The sequence below is a fragment of the Crocodylus siamensis genome, chromosome 4 (genome assembly GCF_052110815.1).
Source record: "Crocodylus siamensis isolate JL-2025a chromosome 4, ASM5211081v1, whole genome shotgun sequence".
Classification (NCBI taxonomy): Eukaryota; Metazoa; Chordata; order Crocodylia; family Crocodylidae; genus Crocodylus; species Crocodylus siamensis.
The window spans coordinates 5147849-5169848 of NC_143398.1; the positions used below are offsets into that span (position 1 = coordinate 5147849).

The 22000-nt window shown below is 43.1% G+C and overlaps 1 protein-coding gene across 1 annotated transcript in view; it reads right to left on the reverse strand.

Annotated features, from left to right (window-relative positions):
* Positions 1–6145: 6145 nt before the first annotated feature.
* The window catches only part of LRGUK (leucine rich repeats and guanylate kinase domain containing), a 68908-nt gene continuing 53053 nt past the window's right edge, over positions 6146–22000 (reverse strand). The window contains exons 17-20 of the mRNA XM_090041545.1: positions 21611–21699; positions 13763–13897; positions 8468–8640; positions 6146–7682 (exon numbers count right to left, since the gene is read on the reverse strand). Coding sequence (XP_089897671.1) covers positions 7534–7682; positions 8468–8640; positions 13763–13897; positions 21611–21699 — 546 coding nt within the window. The 3' untranslated portion in view covers positions 6146–7533. The remainder of the gene's footprint in view (positions 7683–8467; positions 8641–13762; positions 13898–21610; positions 21700–22000) is intronic.

A 22000-nucleotide genomic window follows, 5' to 3' on the forward strand; every position in this document is an offset into this window, starting at 1 on the left:
GCCCACCTTTGTAGGTCATGTATTATAGCATGAAGTCTACCTTTGTAGGCAGGTCTACCTTGGTAGGTCATGTATTCTAGCATGAGGTCTACTTTTGTAGGGAAGACCCAAGCTCATCTCCCCATGATTCACATCCTTCAACAAACGTCTGCCAACAACTTTTCTGGGGATGTCTCCTTTCCAACTTTCAGACCTAAAGATGCCCAAATTATATTAAAGTCCTTCGACTCCTCCACTTCCATGCTGTTCTTTGCCATGAAGAGAGTGGCCACCAGGTCTTCCTTGCTACAGGTCAAGTGGTTCAATTCAGTCTGACATGACTTACAAGCCTTCCTTTCTGCTTGCAAAGAAACTCTGCTAAGAACACAGCTCTGAATCCGTCCTGCAGGTCAAAAGATAAAGTCTCCCTCATGGTTTCCTTCTGACACCTGTATTGATGACCCTGGCTCAGCTTGGCCCTCTCCTGCCTGTTAAAACGCCAGCCTTGAGGACCACGGTGACACCAAGAAAGGTCTGGTTTTGTGATTACGCAGTGACGTTTTTCCTCCAAATCCTCTCATTCCCTAGTGAGGGTTTGTCTGGGCACCGTGGGTTGTACAAGCAGAGACACAATCTAGTGCTCCAACCCTTTGGGCCTTACAAGGCACCTGAAGATTTGCTACTGAGGGCAGGACTGCATCCTAGTCCTATAGGTCTGCAGGCTTCAAGTTGGCTCCATAAGTCGATGAAACTCACTCTCTGGTGGTGTAGATCAATGAAAGCTTTGGTGTTAGTTGTGTGCATGGATGTACCCACAAAGAGCCCCATGAAACCACAGAATCACGGAGGTGGAAGACACTTTGTGCGTCATCTAGTCAAGCCCCTTTATGTTGTGTTAATGGGAGACCACTTGGGTCTGCCTGTGTCAACCCACTCAGAGGACCAAGGCCTTATTCTTTAGGAGAAAATATAATGCAAGTCTCTCCTGAAAGATGGATGGGAGGAGAGATCATCTCCTGAAAAGCCGAGTTTGGTTTTCGCACAGAGGAGACGCCAGTGTTTATCATCTTCCCCAATGAGAAACTTCTTTATACCTGAGGCTGAGTGAATGAAAGCAACAGCAGCCAACAATGCCTGTCACCCGCAACAAGTGCAATCACAGAGGTGCTAATGGGCCACCAACTGGTTACCTGGGCAAAGATGAGCGTTGTGCTCTCTCAGTTACTCTAATCAGGTAATCACACAGTACAGAACAGCATAAATGGCGATGCCCTCTGTCAGGTTGCCTGGTTAAATTGCTCTGTAAAATGGTGCCGGGTAATTTTATTGTCACTAGTTTGGCTAAGATAATAGTCACATCTCTGCCTGCTCAGTATGAGAGACGATTGCTGCAGTGCAAGGTTGGCTGGGGGATGTTCCCCGAAGGGGTTTGTTTTTCATTCCAGGGAGCAATGCAAGTCGTATGATTTACTGAAGAAGTCCTGGCTGTGGCAGGGTGCATGGGGCAATGGGTGGCCTTGCTTGGTGATATAACAAGGAGATGAATTTGAACCCATTTATCCTGAGGACACTACTCCTGACAAAACTGCTCGTCCTGTTATATGACAGGGCAGGAGGAGATGTGACCAATCATGTAATGAAAAACAGAGCAGTTTTCTTGCCCAAGTGAGGGCTTGAAAGTTGTCTGCGGTGGCTGCTGCTTGTTTGGCCTCTGCAGTGATACCATATCAGGAAAGTGGCTTGCAAGAGCAAACGGTCTTCCTGGAGCTTAAAAATGGGATAGTTGGAAAGGAGAACCGTGCAGACAAGGAAGAGGACAATTGGATGCAGTGGGCTAACTGACCATTGGTGAAAGGGCCTACAACACTGCTGGCTGCAGAGAGGGATCATGTATTATTTTACGGGTGCATCAATCGAGTTCATAAGGGAGTTTGTCCATGCAAATCAGCTTGCGGGATCAACACCCTTAACCTGCAGGTGGTCCCAATGAGAGGAAGGGCCTTATTACACCTTACGCTGTAAGTCAAACACATGTTAATCAGCTTAGTGTTGTTCAGCTTAGTGGAGCAGTCACACCTTAAGGCAAAAAACCACCCCTGACTGTCCTTCGCCTGCACCACTGAGATTTGTCATTGGAGGCTTGGTGAGCAGAGGCAGGCCTAGGAGCTACAGGCAGTATCGGCTTGCCGTAGCCCTGGAGACCGTACTACCTCCCACCATTGCCTGGACCTACTCGTTGCTTGAGCTCCGAGGGGCCTAACCCTTTTTTTCCCCCAGAGCCCCCTTCCCCGTGCCACCCCCGGCCAGGCTGCTGGCCAGTCGGGTGGTGCCTGAGCTCCGAAAAGGATCGGGCTCCATGGCAGACTCTTCTGTGTGCAAAAAGTCCCACTGAAGTTAGAGAGATCTCTGTGTGTGAACCTAGGCCTAAGGCACACACCTAAGACACCTCAAAGTGAAATGACAGAGGATGGAGAGAGAAGGGAAGAATGGGATTTCCAGAGGTCTTCAAGCAAATCAAACCACAGGTGCATGATATGGACATACTCCCCCCTTTTACTGGGAAAACAAAATAAAACAAAAATCCCTTCATATACCGTAACAAATAATTATTCACGTTGACAGCTGCCAAATTAATGGCACATTATGCAGCATATTCAATACGACAAGCCCCAGAAGGAACAGGAGAAGTTAGCTAGCCATCACTGCAACGCCACATGGTGCTTTCAAAAGGTGTTCTTGAAAGGTGATTTATGCCTTCTTTTAGCATATCACAGAAATAAACCATCCTGTTGCATACCTGCAGTGGTATTAAAAATGCATTTCTCAAGGCAAACTGCTGCAGCAGCTGGGGTTTTTAAAAGGGATGAAGGTTCATGGGGCTCCACATTAAACCAACATCCCGCAGGGTGGGCTATTGCAGTGCAAGTCACATCTACACCACTTCCTAGAGCAGTGGGAACCAACCTTTTTAGCCCTGCATACTCCCTGAGTATCACTTCGATCCCTGCCAGGCCTGCTGCTCTGCTTTCTGCTCCCAGCCCTATGCTTCCAGCTTTCTTCCCTGTATTCTCTGCCTGATTTTCTGCTGTTTTCTTTTTCCTGCCTTTGCTGCTGCTGTGCTGCCTGCCCTCTCCCCCGTCTGCTGCATGCCACACACAGGTTGTCAAGGCACCTGTGCTGCAGGTTGCCCCCCTCCCTCGCCAGGGTCCAGAGCAGTGATTCTCAACTGGGGTTACACAAGATCCTTTTAAGGGTGTCAAAGCACCTAGCTAGCTCATCTTCTTGCTTTTTCCATGCTCCCAGGGCTGGCTCCTGAGATAGTGAGGCTTGAGTGTCAGTGATGGAAGTGAGCAGGTCTGTCCTCTCCCAGCAGCCCTGGACCCTGTCCTATATGGCCCCGGAGCTGGAGTTCAGGGGACATGACCCTAAGGCAACTAATAGGGAAGAAATTAGCAGTGATCTGGAACCACGTGTGGGATCTCCACGTGCTGGATTGGGAGCAAGCTCACATGGAGCCGCACGGAGCCAAGGGTACACTCCCTGCTGGCAGCCTGGAGGGGTGACTACTACACTTCTATCGTCTATTCTATTACAATATAGTACTGAATTATAAAATATTATTCAAAAAATATGAATCATTTAACTTTAATGTTTATATTATAAGAGCCATACTATCTTTATACTAATTTTTTGAATAGGAGTCTCGCTAAATCCTGAAAAGTTAGAGGGGTCCCTGGAGTCTAGGGTTGAAAACCGCGGTTGTAAGGGAGAATAAAACAGAGCACAGAATAGTGGCGGACAAGGTTCTTTGGGTAAATCTGATATCTTTTATGTCTGCCTATGTCCTTAGACCAGGGGCGGGCAAAATGCAGCCCAGGGGCCAGATGTGGCCCGCCAGGCCATTCTATCTGGCCTGCGGGGCCCCTAAAACATTTAGAAAATTAATATTTATCTGCCCTGGGCTGCCTGTCATGCAGCCCTTGATCGCTTGCCAAAACTCAGTTAAGCAGCCCTCTGCCCAAAATAATTGCCCACTCCTGCCTTAGACCAATATGGCTACAACCTGTACCCCTGGAAAACAGAACAGCAGTGTTCTTTGCCTGCTTCTCACAGAGGCAATAGATGTATCATGCGACAAAGCACTGGAGAGTCACACTCTTTAACAAGCTGAGTTTAATGATCAGCTGTAAATCATTTAATCTTTTCCTCCTCAACATCTTTTCCGAGAATAGCTTTGCCTGAGACAGTTGTTTTGCACTTAATCCAAAACCCACTGAAATCGGGGGAAGACATCCACTGAAGCCTACCGAAGGATTTAGATCAGCTGGATTTTTTTTTTTATTCTGTTCGCTGCTTTAGATAATGTTTAAAGGTACCCTCCCCTTTTACCCAAGATATAAAGTCTCTACCTTCCCTCAAGCATCAGCACCTCTGTTGGCTAGAACAGGACCCGGGGCTCTATTCCTAATTCCTGCAATGAAGCCCTGTGAAAAGGACAAGTCATGAAACCTCCTCCTGCCTCGTTTTATCAATCTGCACTACTTACTCAACATGACTGATGCAAGGCTTCATTAATTACCTGTACAGCACTGACCATTGAGTTCTCAAAGCAAGAAGCCATAGCAAAAGTTTTGGGTAAGTCCTCTTAATTGCTGGGTTTTTTAATGTGATGTATTTAATTTAAAAAGAGGAAATTAAAAAACTTGTAATATTACCTTCTGCACAACTCAAGACCTGAGACCCCTTTGACTGTGTCTAACCTAGCCTGATATAATAAACATATTTACTGCCAATAACAACAGAGCTGTGAAAACCAGCCCCGACTCTATCTGCATTTATAAATAGAGGTGCCGAGTCACAAGTTTTAAACTTCCAACCAAAAATAAATTCTCTAAACTAAAAAGGATGAACTGTGAAGCTCAACAATCTGCTAAATGAAATGTAAATATTACATACTGGCAGTACAAAGTCCCTGCTGCTTTCACACTTGGCGAGAGGTACTGTGCTTCAGAGCATGCTAGGAAAAATGCAGGTCAAAACAACATGATTCCTACAGGAAAGCTTGCAAACTGGGCTAGCAGTTAGGTTTGTGGTCTGTAGGAGAGGAGAGAGAGAAAGAGAGCGTTTGTTACACGTAACAGGGTAGTGAAGCACCAGAACAGGTGGTGGGATCTCCATCCTTAGAGATTAAGACCTGGGTAGACCAAGCCTTGGCTGGGATGATCTAGTTGGGGCTGGTCCTGCTTGGAGCAGGGGGTTGGACTAGGGCTGACCTCCTGAGCTCCCTTCCAGCCTTCATTGCCTCTGATTCTGTGTGGTGCCAAAGGGAAAGGAAAAGGGTAGCTCAACATATTGTCAAACTGACTGTCACCTTTCTAAACTAATGAATGAAGATGAAGAACTTGACATCTTTAGGGGGGGTTTTTAAATCAACAATTCTGGCAAAGCACTGATCCTGCAAGCATGCATACACCAGAGTAGCTTTATACACATCAGCTGTCTCTTTGAACTCAACAGAGCTATTTGCATTTGTATGTGTGCGCAGGTTCCAGGGCCCAGAGAATAATTACAAAGCCAGAAACACCCCTTAAACTTCAATGCAGTCACAACTGATGTAAGCTCATCGATGCCCCGAACATGTTAAGATTCACAGAGATGATCGTAGGTGGGTCCTATTTTTTCTTCCAATAGGGAAATAAGAGTAATGTTGTAATGTAGGTACCAAATCTGAGCTCGGGGCCGTATAATTATACAAATATCATCCCTGCTTGGAAAAGCTTAAAGACTAAAACTGTCATCCTGCTCAGGTTTAAGCATGTGAATATCTTTTACAAGAGTATTCCCATTGAGTCTAAAGGTACTGACATTGAGCAAATACGTAAGTGTTTACAGGACTGGTCCCTCTGAGATATGGGGGAGAGAGCACGTCCTCAGGACCACCAAGGGAAGAACAGCATTGAGGCTGGAGCTTTTAATGTTGTTATTTATAAAAGTGAATAACATTTGGTGGGGGCTGAAGAAGTGTTCGAGAGGAATCTGATGAACTGAAACAGGGAGTTTATGCCTAGGACATCAGATGGAAAAGCAAACAGACATGAGCGTGGGAGATGTCTTTCATTGCCTCCTGTCCTTGCTTAATGAGTGCTACTCAGAATAGTCTCAGAACAAATAAGGACATTACAGAACCAAGCGCTGGGGCCATTTCTCCTTGCTTATTATTACAACATTATAACAACAATGATAATTGAGCCAGGACCTCAAAGTACATTATACACGTTAAGCAATCCTAGTATCACTAGCAAGACACAGGTCAGTACAATTATCCCCACTTGTAAAATGCTGAAATAGATGTACCTAGAAAGCAAGTTGACTTGCTCAAGGTCACAGTGCGAGTTGGCAGTGGACCAGGTATGGCCGCAGGACACAGACTTGCAAAGATATTTGGGCAGCTGATGATACAGATAGATATGTAGTGGGGTTTACTAAAGCATCGTAGCAGGCCGAGTGCATCCTGGAGATTCTCACCGATTTTGATGGGAGTTTGGTGCCTAATCATGAGGTGCTTTTGAAAACCACACAAAGCATTTATCTACATATTTACACGGGCCAGTCAGCTACTTTGACATAAACCCAGAGCAACTCCACAGACTTTAATCAACGCTAGTGTAACGGATCATCTCTTTTCACATATTTGAAAAGAGGTGTCCCACCTTGACGGTACAATGTAAAGAGCCATATCAACTATGCCTTCAGAATAATGGGGTAGGCAACTGTTATTTGTCAAGGATATCTACAGTCATATCATGTAATAACATTAAGTCTTTAGAATTTTATTATTTTTATTTTTTGGCATATGGAGTTATTAGTTATATCTATGCATTGGTATAAGGACACTCCGCTTCTACTTTACAGTGCCCAAAGCACCCTCAGCATAATTAGGTAATAGGTAAAATGTTAGTAAAATCACACTAATTAACGTTTCTGTCTGATGATTCCTTTTTTGTATTATTTGTTTTCATACACTCGCATGTCAAAGAACAACTTTTCACTTCTCAAAGAAACAGCTTCTATAAAAAGTTGCCTTGGAATGGAGTAGTTTCCCCTTCCCACTTAAACCAGAGTTTCGCATTAAATCCCCCTTAACAAAAAATAATTCCATAGTTTTACACTATAACTGACGTTATTATCAAGGCCTCCAAGCTTCAACATCTCAATTAAGTCTGTGAAACAGAAACATTAAAAAAGTCCCTGGAAGATCTGGGCACGTGGGGCTTCAAAAAAAAAAGCCTGCGTTGTTTCTAAGCCAGGAGCACCTAGGGAAATCATTTCTAGCTCTGGGAAAAGCAAAAATTACTTTTTAATAAAGTTATAAATAAATAACTTATTCTGGAGAAAGAAGAGCTCTTCAGAGTTAATCAGAAATGGATTTAGGAATATAATATTCTAGGATAGGCTTTTCCTTGCGTCAAGGAAGGATCCGTGTGAAAAATCAGTGTTCAGCTTAGACTGAAGGGATCAGCACGATCAAGGCAAGATCTCAGCTACTGCCGGTCCTCAAGGCTTGGCCTTCTTCCGCCCTGACGGGATGGGAGGTAGGACAGGTTTGGTGTCAGAGCCTGGCCGGTTTGTGACCTGGGGCACACGAGAACTGGACTTGGATCTGCTGGCTTTTTTCTCAAGACTGTCACCTGATGGTTCAGTGTCTGCAGGGATTTAAAAAAAACACCATCGATTAGTCAGTGCTGTGGAAGAAGTGAAAGACGTCCCAAATATGTTTTAATCCCAGGTGTTCATCTTCCTCTGTAGCTCCCTTCCCCCCTCCCTCAGTACCCAGCATAGAGGAACATGTTTTGGAAGCTTTCGTGAGCTGGAGAATTTCAGTCCATTTAAATATTCACCTGTGAGCCATCCAAGTTACCTAGGCTAAACATTCATAAAAGGCAGCGGTGGCACGCAGCTGGGGCACCTGGCCCACTGCAAAGAACAAGGGGACAGGGTGCTGACCCAAATCCCATGAGGCACTGCAGTTTTTTGCTTTTTACTTTTTTGAAAGACAAGTCCTTTTTTGTTGTTGTGGACTAAAAACCGTTTTTTGTTGATGAAAAACAGTGTTGACAAACCATCTTCAACATTCCCTAGCGATTATCCTCATTCACAGAAGGGACATGTTGATGTGTCTCTAAATTTAAGACGACCGTTTGGGTTTTCTTAAGACGTGTACTATTAGCACCGCTGACAACAGTACACTATAAAGACTGAGACAGGTATATCAAGTGTACAGCATTCACACTGCAATCATTCTCCGTCACGTAAAGACTTTTCTGGCCAACTGAAATAAGGGTCGTTGTTAACATTAAGATGCATGGACAGGATAACTGCAATGTCATCTCAATGCAAGTACACTGCTATTATAATATCCTGATTAAAAGCCCAAGCAAAAACCCCCAAAAAACAAAACCTGAAAAGAAAGGTGGAAAACAATTCAAACCTTTCATATTTGCTATTCCATTCCCAACTCCTCCTATGTCTGTGTGCTCAGTGTTGCTGTCTTCAGGATACCTAGCGCTGGGAGCTGGGGATGGGACAGACAGGCTTTCCATAGAGAATGCACGCGCCGAGGAGATTATGGATAACCCAGTAGTGGTACATGACTCTTTGGAGCTGTGAAGAAAAATATGTATTCTTTAAATGCAATAAAGGCCATTTGCAGTGAACATGACAGTGTTACTGATGTCACTGAAGTGACATTAATCCATCAGGAGCCTGCAGTACATCAGACTGCTTACCAGTTACACAGCGCTTTACTTCCTCACACATTACAATCTCTTCAGCCCTCCTTCAGGGTTAGTAAACAAGCACTCCTCCCTCCACTTCAATTTTTAATTAATTTAATCAATCAATCATAGACAGGAAAAAATAAAGAGGAGAGGATTCATGTCGCATAGTCAATCCGCTTCAGAGCTAGAATGAGAAATGAGAAGTTGCGTTTTCTGGTTCCACGTTCAACATCATACCCCAAGTTGTCTGTTAGTGATTTTGGAATAAAAATGGAGAGCTTAAGAATATTATCAACATCCAGTTGTTCAAAGGTCACCGGCCAAGTTCATGAGACTTCAACATTGTCTAGAGACATCTAGATAAGAAAAAGAGGATGCTTTTGTGGCTGAACCGAGAGTCAGAAGATGTGGTTTCAGTACCCAGTGATTTCCCGTGTTACCCTGAGCAAGTCATACAGGGCCACGTCAAGGATGACTCGTGCCACAACACCCAGCTTTGAGGTTCCCGGCTCCCAAAGTGGAATCCAAATCCCAGAGTCAGATGCCAGGCTCCCTATCCAGGGTACGAGGGAAGAGTTTATGATGGTTGCTCCTGGTTTTCCCCTGGGACGCTTTGATGAATAGTTGTTTGCCTAGCCCCTGATGCTGCCCTCTGATATATTTGTAAGCAACCACCAAATCGCCCAAAGTCTTCTGTTTTCTAGGCTGAACAGTCCCATATCTGTCAGTCTTTCCTCGTCCGGCTTGCTCTTTAGGCCTCTAATCATATGAGTGGCTTTTTCTAGACTCTCTCCAGCTTCTCCACATCCTTCTTGAAGTGCAGTGCCCAGAACTGGATGTAGGACTCCAGCTGTGGCCTCACTAATGCCGAGTGGAGCAGGAGTATCACTTCCTTAGTTTTATTTGAGATGCATCGGTTGATGCATGCCAGCGTGTTGTTTGCTCTGCTAACTGAAGCATCACACTGGTGGCTTGTATTCATTTTACGGTCAATTATGATCCCCTTTTGGCCGTGGTGCTAGCTAGCATAGGACCACCGAGCCTGTAAATTTGTTGCTGATTTTTCCTCCCCAGATGGAGCACTTTGCGCTTCTCAGTGTTGAACAGCATCTGGTTTTGGTCCATCCATCTAACTAATGTGTCCAGGTCCGCCTGTTCTGATGCATGGCCGCGCTTCTCCGCAGCTTAGTGTCATCAGTGAACTTTGCCAGTGTGCTTTTCACCCCCACATCCAGATCAGTTGAAAAGCACTGGTCCAAGTACTGAACCCTGGGAGACCCCACTGGCTACCAAAGAAGGTGCTTCCCTGTATTCTTGGAAAGAAATGATCACCAGCCATTTACATGGTAATAATAACACCCAGTGTTTAGATAACAGCCTAGAAGTTAGGGCCCTCACCCAGAGAATTAGAAAACTCACTTCAATCTCCTCCTCAGCCTAAGGGGTTTCACACCCACATCTCCCACCTCCTAAGAGAGTGCTCTGACCACCAAAGCTGTGGTCTAGAGAATGGACTGTGAGAGGCACAGGGCCAGGAGAAGAGCAAGAAGAGGGAGTCAGGTCAGCAGGATAAGTGTTCAAGGCACAACATCCACTATTGCATTTGTTTCTATTGTGGAAAATATGGATGAAGGACAGTGCCTAAGCAGGCAGGTTGCCTCAGTGTCCAGGTGCGTAGAACCTGGCACCTGTAACAGCTGAATTTTTGGGAACAATCTATTATGACTTAGCAGAGCTTTTAAAAATTAAAATGACAATCAGAAGAAAGGCGGAGAGAAGTACATGCCAGAAAGAACCGAAAACGATCTTTTCACCAAAGGCCTGATTCTTCAATGGGAAGAGGCTGAGATCCTGGGAAGTGCTGCGTGCACACATCTTCCACTGCATTCAGCTGGAACTAGGGATGTTCACAACACCACATACTGCGCTACAAAGCAGTCTGATTAACCCTAACTGTACTGTCATTTCCATGTCTTATAATACCTACTAGATGAAACTGCAGCAGGGCTAAAAATTGCTTTGAGGTAGAACAATTACTTATTTGTTAAATAAGGACTTGTATGATTTGGATAGGGAGTTAGTTGGGGATGGTCCTACCTTGAGCAGGGGGTTGGACGAGGTGACCTCCAGAGGTCCCTTCCAGCCCAACTTCTCTGTGATTTTATGATACTGGGAGTGATAAATACAGGCTCAGAACAAAGAGCAGCTTGGATTTTTTTTAAAACATCAATGCCAAAGCAAATGCTAGCTTCTGAAGGGTCATTTACTTGTACTGCTGTTCTCAGACATGCAGCTCGGAGAACAGAGACTAAAAATAAAATAATCAGGTTGAAATGAACCCGGTGCTGATCTCTATACAGAGCACATGAATGCAGCATGTTGGAAAGCAATGCACCAGAGAGAGAACTGGTCGCTGTCATAGGTCATGTCTCACTCCAAAAAATGTTGTTGGTTTGGTCAGGTCAGCTGGGGCATGATCTATAACATTTCTGTACTGTTGTCATCATCATCTGACAAAGCTATAGCACAGATGCAAATCTGGCAGTGGAAAAGTGCTTTTGACAGCATAGGGTGTTTCTTACAGGAGTATGCTGACAGATGAGCTCCTACCAGCATAACTTCTCTCTAAACTGGGACTTTTATTAGACCAAATCACAAAAAAATTCTCTTTTTCTACAAGCTTTTGGGCTCAAACACCCTTTATCAGGCTCTGGGAAAAGTAAAGATGGTAAAAAGTCCCCATAGGTAGGAAATAGAAAAGATTTTTTTTTTTTTGCGATTTCCTAGTTGGTCTAATAAAAGGCATCATTTCTGAGCCAAGAGTTCTAGATTTCTGCATTGCTGTTCATCTCAGACCAACAAGGCTTCCAAATACATCCTCTAAACCTGAGTTAAGGTAAATAGCTCTAAATAGCTAAAATAGAAGAGAGATGAGTGATTCCTTTTCTGTAATAGTTAAGGCTTCAGCAGAAGTCCTTGAATGTTACCTTACTGCAGATATTTTAGCATGTGTAGAGTTGCCCTAACTGCTACCTAACTTATTAGCTGGCCCTGATCCCAGGGAAGACGAGAGTGCTTTGATTGTTGTGCCCAGTCGTTTACATTTACGGCATACTCTTACCCCGTATGATTTTTGATTTTACTGGTTCTTCCATCCCGAATGTTGGAAGCATGAAATTGAAAAACAAAAGTATATTTATTAATTCACTGTGACACAGGCAAAAGAAAGAAAGAAAGAAAAAAAGAAAGAAAGAAAGAAAGAAAGAACATGGCAGATTTTATTGCTAAGCCTCTGAAGATTTTTTTGGTACCAAAACACAAATGTGAGTTTACACAGGAGATTTCCATCATGCCTCTAAACAAATTTCTTCCAAGCTTTCATTACTTCTCCTTGCCAGTGGATCTGACAAGATGACTCTAGATAAATTTGCCATAGGCCCGACGCAGGCAAAGAAAATGAATCAGATTAGCAGTTTGCTTTTTCGCTCCGCTCAGTTGTTTTTCACTGTGTTATTAACAGTGTTAAATGAAAACACTGCGAAAGTCAAAAGACCGCAATGTGGGACAACGGAAAGACATATTTATTCCCAGATGTGAAGGGTAAGACCTTTACAGTTCATCACTGCTTCACACTCTTGAGTTATAGGTCTTGCCTTTTACTGGTACAGCCTGATGATGCATAATCCCTCAGCAACCTATTATATACTTAATCTCTCTTTCACACTCACCCCGTTCTCTGTCAGCACGCACCACTGTGGTACAAATACCCAGTACGGACAAATCTATGGAGGCCTATGATTTCACCGTTTTTACAGTGTGCTAATTAACTGCTGTAATTAGAGTGGCAGGCTGTATAGCACAGAGTGAAAATGTGCCAGCTCTTTAGGATTTAAAAGGAACAGAACGTTTCATCAGCAAGGAAAGCAGCAACACCCCAGCCTACAGCTTGAGCATCGTTAATGGGGGCTGCGGATGTTTAAAATCTCTCAGGATTAGGCCTTAATGGGCCCAGTCTTTGTCTGCATGCTCATGCTTCAGAGAAGTAATTAATGCCAAATATTTTGAGAAGCAAGGGAAAAAAAAAAAAGAGACACAGCCAAAACTTTACATTTCAAATATGCCTGAAAAGGCATCGTGGCCTGTGTGGAATGGGAATGGGATTAGCCACTAGGCTGCTCCTCAGTTTCCTCTTCTCTTATATGAAGGTTGACCACATTTCTCTCTATTCTCATCCTGAAATGGGTCCGTCTCTCTTCCCCCACAGCAGCTTTCCCTTGCAGGGGATAACAAGTTCCTCGGGGAATAGCAGATGGGGCTACTTAATCTCCCCAACCCCCAGAGCTCCCCCCCCCAGCACTTTATTGTGTTTGAGTGAAGTAGTGGCCTCTCCACTATCCCCAGAAGTCTGCTTTATTTCAGACTGGGGATACAGAGGAGCTAAAAAGCTAGCCAAGGCATGGGGAGCAGCATTAATGTGGGCACACATGGGAAATGTGGCAAGAAAGCAGGTGGGTTGGAGGGTCGATGCCTTGGAGGGTTCTCCAATGTCACAACATGTACGAAAATCACCTGAATGGACTGACAATACCTCCCAAGTGGTGTTCAGCAGTTGGCAAAGATCTCCCCATACCGAGAACAGGAAAACGCTGCAATATCCTCAACTATAGGAACCCTCGATAAATTGTGACTTTAACAGTTATCGCTGTCGTCCTGTTTCTCGACATGGTGTTCCAGTCTCTTTCCTCATTCTCCTCCCTCAATATGCTGCTACAAAAACCCTCCAGCCATCCTCATGCTGCAGTGTGAATTATAAAGCCTATGTGAAATCATTCCCACGAATGGCCAGGGTTTTTTTTCACATGGTAGCAATGTGTGTTTAATAAAGCTACCGATGTAACAGAGGAGAAAATGAAAACATCTGGGGAAATGGTTTCAGGGCTTGGGCACTGCAGTGTTTACCTTCACCCCATCCTATAATAAGCTGTTCTTTTAATGGCAGGGCTCACCTGGAGTCTGGGCTAGCAGGAGGAAGGCTCCGGTCTTCAGTGAGGTTACTTCCACTTGGGAACAAAGAAGAGCGTGTTGGAGGCTCCAGCAACTGCTGGCGTGGGCTGGCTGCCGCTGCGGTACTTGCACGGTCACTGAAAGAAACAACATAAACCGGGTACGTCAGATCCCTTTGTGTACTGGAGCATCATCCCAAGCAGTTATCTTCTGTCCTTTGCTGGAGCAACTCACTGTCCTTGGGTATTGTGTCAGAGGAAGAAATGGGAGTTTTTCCTTCAGTGTTTTGACTCAATTTAGGTCTTTAAGTGAATCATGCATGTTTGAAATGCATTTTTCTAAGTGGTTAGCACAAGGTCATATAGCAACACAGTGCCTGAATTGGGGCACAGATTTTTGACTCAATATCACTTTTCTTACTTCTGAGAAGACGACCCTGCCACTTGTCTAGGTTATCTACCCTCTCTTGGATCTCAAGAGAAGGTAGACAACCTGGATGGTATCAAGGGGTACATTAAGCAAACATTTCACAGAAAACATGTTTTGGATCCACCAAACGTGCAGGAGTGCAGTTTGCACCTTTGATTCCTGCTCCACCCCAAATTTCAAACTAAGTGCCTGGGAGGGGAAGTGTACTTCTATTCAGGTAGTGCTGGGAGAGTCAAGGGACTTCTAAAATCTCCCAGTTTCCTGTTGATCCCTCTCCACTCCATAGGTGTTAATGACCCTCTCTCCTTTTTAAAGGTCCTGATGCTTCACTATTCAAACCATTCTTTCTTCTGCAATGCTGCCGTCTGTTAGCCATTTCTGGTAATGTCTCTCTTCTATTTCATAGCCCTGCAGACTGTTTTTAGCTCTAGCTAAAAACTTGAACTCGAGTGTAGGAATGACAGACAGTAAAGTATTGGAGATGCTCAAGAAAGCTAGATTTTGTTTTATAAATCTGAATAAGAGACGTACATTTCATTATAATGGCTACAGGAGTAATGATACAATATGCTGTGACTATTTTTTCCCAGTTTGTTGCATTTTTTTAAACCTTCTACGTACTCTAGCAAATTAGTGTGCATCCCAATCACTATTTGTTTTTTGCTTTGATTTTAAACTGGTAACACAGTGCTAGGCCTCAACCATATTAGTAAAGCTTCCAGTTTTGGTTTACCTGGATAAATTGTGTGTTGTGTTATATGTGATGATGTGCCCCACTATCTACATTCTCTTCTTCAAAATCCTAGATCTGGCCATGTTTTTATATTTATTAAGAGTGGGATTTTCAAAATCAGTTAAGTGACTCTGGAGCACAAATCCCATTGGAAATCACTTAAGAGCTTTTAAAAATCTCACCCTATCGCATTATTCTTTGGATCACCTTGCCACCTGAATTAAGCTCCTACTTCACATCTTCCAAAGCAGCCACACACGATAACTTAAAAAAAATCCATTGCAACCTAAATGTCAGCATAACTTTCTATACAGATAGAATCACAGTATGAAAAGCAAATCATCTCAAAGACCAAACCTAGATTTCAAACTTAAGAAAAGTCTGTCTTAAAATGTTTGGCTTAAAATTAAGATTCAGTTCTTTAAAAAAAAAACCCTGTCCTCTGAACAGATGCAGCCCTCATTTTGCTGATAAACCCCAATTGAGCTCCGAAGGAATCTATTTCCTTTAAGGGTTATAAACCCTTATAATCTGCACATCTGCTCATTCTTTAACTTCTCTGCTACGATTACCAATAATGGTTCCTGTTGCAGAAGTGGATTGTGGATGCTTTTCCCTTAGGAATCAGAAATGCTAAAATCACAAAAGATCTTGTGGGCCAAGTCAGCCACCTCTATACATGCAGGACTGTCCTCTCTTTTATGCCTTTTTTGTGCTTTGTTCCAGTTACTTAAAATGTCTCGATGATGGGATTTTCACAGTTCTTCTTGGGAAGCTGTCCCATAGCCCAGCACAGAGGTTCCCAACCACTGGGCCGCAGCCCGGTACCAGGCCACAAAGGGTTGGTGGCTGGTCTGCAGTATAAAAAAAGTTGGGAACCACTGAGGGAGCACATCTCACTGCAACCAGGATTTTTTGACCATCCATCTTTGCACATTCCTTTTAATTTCACCCAATTATTTCTATTCATAAACAAATTTCCTTTAAAGTGAGACTACAGGTTGCTATTGCTTAGACCATCAAATAGCTGCCAGTTCGTAATGGTTTTCCTCATTAGTGGCCCAGACAAAATCTGAACCAATTAAATTGAGAAGAAAGGGTCCTTATCGCATTAAGAGCCCTCAGAGCAGCTAGAGGGCTCTCAGAGTAAATAGACTCAGTGTAATGGAATTTTAAAAATTTCCCTAACAAATCTCTCGGCTCAATATACAACACCGAAACATGCCGCTTGACAGTGGAAGTTACAAAAGTCAGAAACAGAAAGCTGAGAAGAGGATACATCATGCGTGACTACAGATGGAGGGTCACAACTCCGAGGACTCCTCCACTACAGGGAAATGGACTCTGAACTCTGAAATGAAGGCTTTGATTCAGAATCAGTGACCCATTCGCAGAAGCAACACCTCTGCAGACAACAACCAGCCAGTCAATTGAAATGAGCACATGTTTTAAAAGGCTTGACAGGGATTTTTTCCTTTCTATGTAGCCACCAAGTGCCTTGTATTTTTTTTTTATACTGCCTAGTGAACCTATTCATTTATGTCCGGGGAGTTTATAGTTCTAACTTTGCTAGGCTGTTTCAGCTCAAAGAAGAAGAAAAAAATCAGGTAAGATAAATTACACCCTTTGAAAAGGGTATATGTGGATCTGGGACACAGTCACTGCCTCTGTAATCCTGTTGCCAAAATGAGCACAAAAGAATGCTTTTAACGCGCACACACACACACACACACACCTCAAACACACAAGCTTGCAAATAGTATACATGACCCCATGTGTGGAACTTGCATGGCCGGGGCAACAGTAATACAAGCGTAAGAGGGTGCATCAAGAATGCTACGTTCAAATGCATGATACGATCATATCCCTGCACACTTCCAAGCCCTGCCTGTAAGAGGCTGCAGTAGTAAAACTGCAAAGCCTGCAGATGCTCTCAGATAGTGGGAACTCAGGACGATGGAATTAGGTGTCACGCTCTGCAGTTCTCCTTTAGGCCGTGCCCCCTCTTGTTTAATTGTAAATCCATTGATAGCAGCTGACAAGGTAGGCTGTTGCCTATGAAAGCTTATACAATTCTGAACAAGTTAGTCACCAAGGGCACCTATACACATGATGGACCTTTGCTCCGATGCGTGCTAATTGGCACACGTTGGAGCAGACTCGATTAACCGAGTCTGCTGGAGCATGCTAAACAGTGCGCTCCAGCAGCTTCTATGTCACGTGTATTCAGGGTCCTGGCAGTTCAAAATGGCAGCAGGGGTGCTTTAACTAAAAGCTCATTCAATGAGCTTTTAGTTAAAGCGCCCCCACAGCCATTTTGAACCACAGGATGCTGAATACATGTGATACTGTGGGTATTTTCATTAGAGTGGCTCTCAGAGCCGCTCTAATTAAAGCACCCTGCACCCCCCTTCCACCCCTTTGGTGCCAGCCTGGCTTGACTTCAGGCTAACACGGCTAACTACCTCTTTGCTCGTTTATATAAGCAAGGATAAGAATCTGGCCCCATATGGAGCACTCAGATTAAATTAACAAGCCGTTTATTACATTATGGCAGTGATGTAACGAGGGCAGGGAGAACAGGGCAGCTGCCCTGGTGACCAACTTGGGGAAGGAGTGGGCAAAAACGGCTGCTACCATAGCAGTACTGTTGCTTTGCCCCTGTGTGTGGCAGCTGCCCAGGATGCCGGCTTCATCGTTACACCTCTTGCTTATGCCCCTGAACGTAATGAAGACCTCAGTTCAGCCTCAATCACACAGGGACAAGTTATGTTATTTTGATGTCAAACCACCTAGTAAGCCCGCCACAGACTCTACTGGGTACCTAAACATCAAACCAATTCTAATTATACCTGTACATGTCTGCAGACACAAAATAAAGAGGCCACATTTTTAAAACAAATCTACATTTAATATCTAAATGTATGTAATAATCTCTTTGGGGGCTTGCAATAAATAAAACAGATATCATTTTTTGGCATCACTTTTAAAATTGATTTAACTACTCTGACTTAAATCCAACCATTCGTGATTTAGCGATCCAAGATCTGAAAGGATCTTTAACTGCAGTATGTTATGGACTTGGTAAAGAACTTCTAGGTGCTAAATACTGGTATTTTATGTAGTAAATGGTCTGTATACTTAACAGCTAAATGGTTGTTCTTTTTAACAACAACTATATGTTATACATAGTTATTTACTTGTCCTCAATGGAACAAAGTTTTGCTCCCCACCAGTGGCAGTGGCAGTGGTCTCTCTTTTTGCATTTCCAAAAAAAATTAGTACTTTTTTGACGTTTTTCTTTTTTTGTCTCTTTGCAACCTTGGTTATGTCAGCACAAGTCCAGCAATAATGTTTCTCTCAGTAAATGGTGCTTCACTGACAGAAAAGGGAACAGATTTTTTTCTGGGTCTTACAAAACCCAGGAATTCTCCTTTGCTTGGCAACAGAGGAATTGAACACACAGGATAGTGTTTCTTATTGTTTAAATTAAAGTAAACAATTGATGGGAGCAATGGAGATGTGATTAAAATGAGGGTAGAGATCAAGGAAAATATTATAATTGGATTTGAAATATATGCAACTTAATAACCAAGTAAATAAGTGTTCAAAGACAATAAAATGTGGGAAAAAATACTGTAAGACCTGGAAACTTAACAGGAAGGAGCAAGCAATTCTGCTGAAAAAGATCTGGGGGTGACAGTAAACGGGAGGTCTGACTTGGATTTGTAATGCAATACGATAGGACAAAAAGCCAATGCAATTTCAGGCTGAGTATGCAAGGGCAATAAGACCCAGAGCATGGATAACTTTCGTTGCAGCTGCACTTGGAAGACTGCAGTCAATTCTGGCACCTAATTAACAGACTGGAACATATTTACAGCAAAATAATAACATTTACTAGGAGGCTATGGGGATAGGTTTATTAGGAAAGATAAAAAGAAATGAATCTATAAGCCCTGGCTACTGGAGGGTGAGGGCATGGGAAAAGTTTACATTTCAGACCTGCATGCAGAATTATTCTTCTGGATAGTGCAACTGGTATAAGTTTAAGTTAATGGAGTGAAGCTGATGGAGATATCATCATTTCTTGCATACAACACCTTCCAAAATAAAATGTGCTACTTGTTTTTGAAAGGCAAAATGGATTTTGAAAGTTCTTTCCTTGTAGCAACGAATAGTAGCAACAACTAGGGAGCCAAGTCTGCCCATTGTTCCACTCCCTGCAAGTCTTGTGCAGATTTTACCTTTTACTGTTGTCTAGTTACTGGAAGAAACTGCTTTTACCATATTTTCTGCATATAATGCACATTGCAGTTTCCAGCAACTGTTTGGGTGGGCGAGGTTTGGGAAAAGCGTGCACTGTATGTGAGAAAATAAGGTAATACAGTTCACATCAAGATAATCTGCCTGAGCTGGAGACATATCAGCGTATGGAAAAGCCTCTCTAAAGAGAAAGCTTTATCAGATGGGACATTTAAGAACATTATGTTTACTACTGCACCATCCAGTCTATAAGAAAAAACCAGGCACTAGCCATTTGTGTGGACTAAATGACCTATGGGTCTCTTCTTTATATAATATTTATGATTTCAGGATTCATTTTCCATCTCTCAGAGTCTGCTGTTCTATAATGCTTATATTTATGGCATTGCCTGAGTTCACTCCCTGTATCACCGTGTGGAATGGGGTGTTGGCTCTTGCATCTAATTTTGTTTTTCCCCACTCAGTGAAGATGTCCCTCGAGGCCTGGTAATTGCAAATACTGATTGGGGGTGACAGGAGATTCTTTCACCTGCTTGACAGCTCTGCCAAAACAAAGTCTGATTTTAAGTCCAAAATCAGATTCCTCAGGATGAGAGGCACCGTGAAATAAGGGGTGCAAACAGTAAGGAACTAAGACAGGTCTTAGATTAACTGTTCGCTCAGGTCTCTCTAGGATAAACAAAAAACCAAACCAGAAATGATCAGGCAAGCAACAAAATAAAATAAAATAAGTTGGTTTCAAATTTTTTTCTAGCATAATTGACCTCAAGCAGAACTGGGGTGGAAAACAAAATCCCTTCTTCCTTTTATTCAAGATACTAAAGGAACTTTTCTCAGGACACAGAACTGAATAATGCATCAGTATTAGCAACTTTGGTTTATTTACTTATTTTTTTTAAATCTCCAAAAAGCCATGAAATTTATAATCACAAGCTGTCAGGAGCCAAACATGATTCCTCCTGTTCCCACCCTGTCAAAATAAAAATGCCACATAGCTTAAAAATATACCCTGCTTTGAGTGGAAGGAAGACTACTAAACTGTCTGAAATGACGGCGGCAATGGTCTTAATATTAGCAGTTTTAGAACACATGAATAATGCAGTGACATTGAAAGAAGGGAAATTCAGGTCAAATATCAAATATATATATATTTTTTGCAGTAGATACATTAGAGTTGTCCATAGCAAGTAGTGACGCATGCACCAATCTTTGAGATTTTTTCATCCAGTAGATTCCAAAGGATTAGCTTAGGAAGGCTTGAGATGGATGCCTCAATTGTTCTTTAGTCTCCACTTTCTTTAAATACCAATGAGTTTCTAGCCATTACAACCACAAGCAAATTACTATACCTGATGCCTGTGTCTGCAGTGAGCCTTCACCAATGGTGAAGCCTCGCCTGGAATGCTGTGTATGAGTCCTACACTTCAAGAAAGATGTGGACAGATTGGAAATAGTCCAGCAGAGTGACATAAATGATTAGTGGCCTAGGAAACATGACTTTTGAGGAAAGGCTGAAAGAATTAGGGGTTTTTTTCAGTTTGGAGGAGAGAAATTTGAAGGGGGATTTTATAAGTCTTCCAATACCTGAAGGCCTACATAAAGAGGCTGGAGATGGACTTTTCTTTGGGGCTATAAGGGACAGGACGAGGAGCAATGGCCTCAAAATGCAGCAGAGAACATTTAGGTTGGAGATTAGGAGGGATTTTCTAACTATGAGGGTGGTCAAGCATTGGAATAGGCTGCTTAGAGAAAATGTGAAATCCTCATCCCTGAAAATTTCCAAAAGCAGGTTAGACAGACACTTGGTTGTGATGGTTTAAGTCAAGGGATGATCCTACCTTCAGCAGGGAGCTGGACTAGATAAACTCATGTGGTCGCTTCCAGCCCTACTTTGTAGGGCTTTTAATAGCACATGTAGGTTGTAGGTTTATAATGGTTGGCTTGCCAGCAGGTAGGGGCTAAACTGGTTTCATTTGCCCAGGAAGAAAGGTAGTGGCGCTCAGCTTTCAGAAGCTTGTGAAACTGGTTCAAACTGACATATCCACTGGAAAATATGCTGTAGGAAACCATCCTCTTCTGACAAGGACATGACCTCATTGATCTTTTTCACCGACTCAAGGTTCCCTGTCTTGGGGCCGCTTCATGCACGTTCATAAATCCACAACATGTTACTTGTTAGCTGCCTACTCTCACATGTTTTAATTAATATGGGAAGACTGCAGCTCCCCTGTTAGAAGGCAAACTGTCTTCTTGTGAACGATATAATTGTAGGGTTAGATTTAAATGCCTCAGGGAGAAAAATTATTTGTGGGGCTTTGTGACGATTTCTAACCATTCATCCTGAGGCTGCAATGGCAAAGAAGTCAAAGGTGAGGGTTCACCTCTTTGGCTAGTGTACCATTGAAGTAGCTTCCAACGTTACCTTTGAAACAGCTCGGCGTATGCACCAGGAGCCTTCCCGTTCAGAGCCCGATGTGCTGCTTCACGTCGCCGTTGCAGAGAAGCTTCTTCCTGAACAAAAAATGTAACCAACTGTAACTTAAACATAGGTGGTTGTCACTATATGCAGCATAAAATAAGCGGCTGTGCCATTCCTCTCTCCAGCGAAAACTCTTAGTGTACAGGCTTATCTATGCTGGGAAACAGATTTGTGTTATGACATGGTGTAGTTAATGAGGGGTTAAATATAGCTCAGCTTTCAGTCTGGAGTTGCATCTTATTTTAACCTGTCCTTGTTTATTATGACACTGATTCTGTATGATCTCTAAGCTGAAGGGTGATAGCAAAAAGCCAGCCATGACTCCCTAATTTT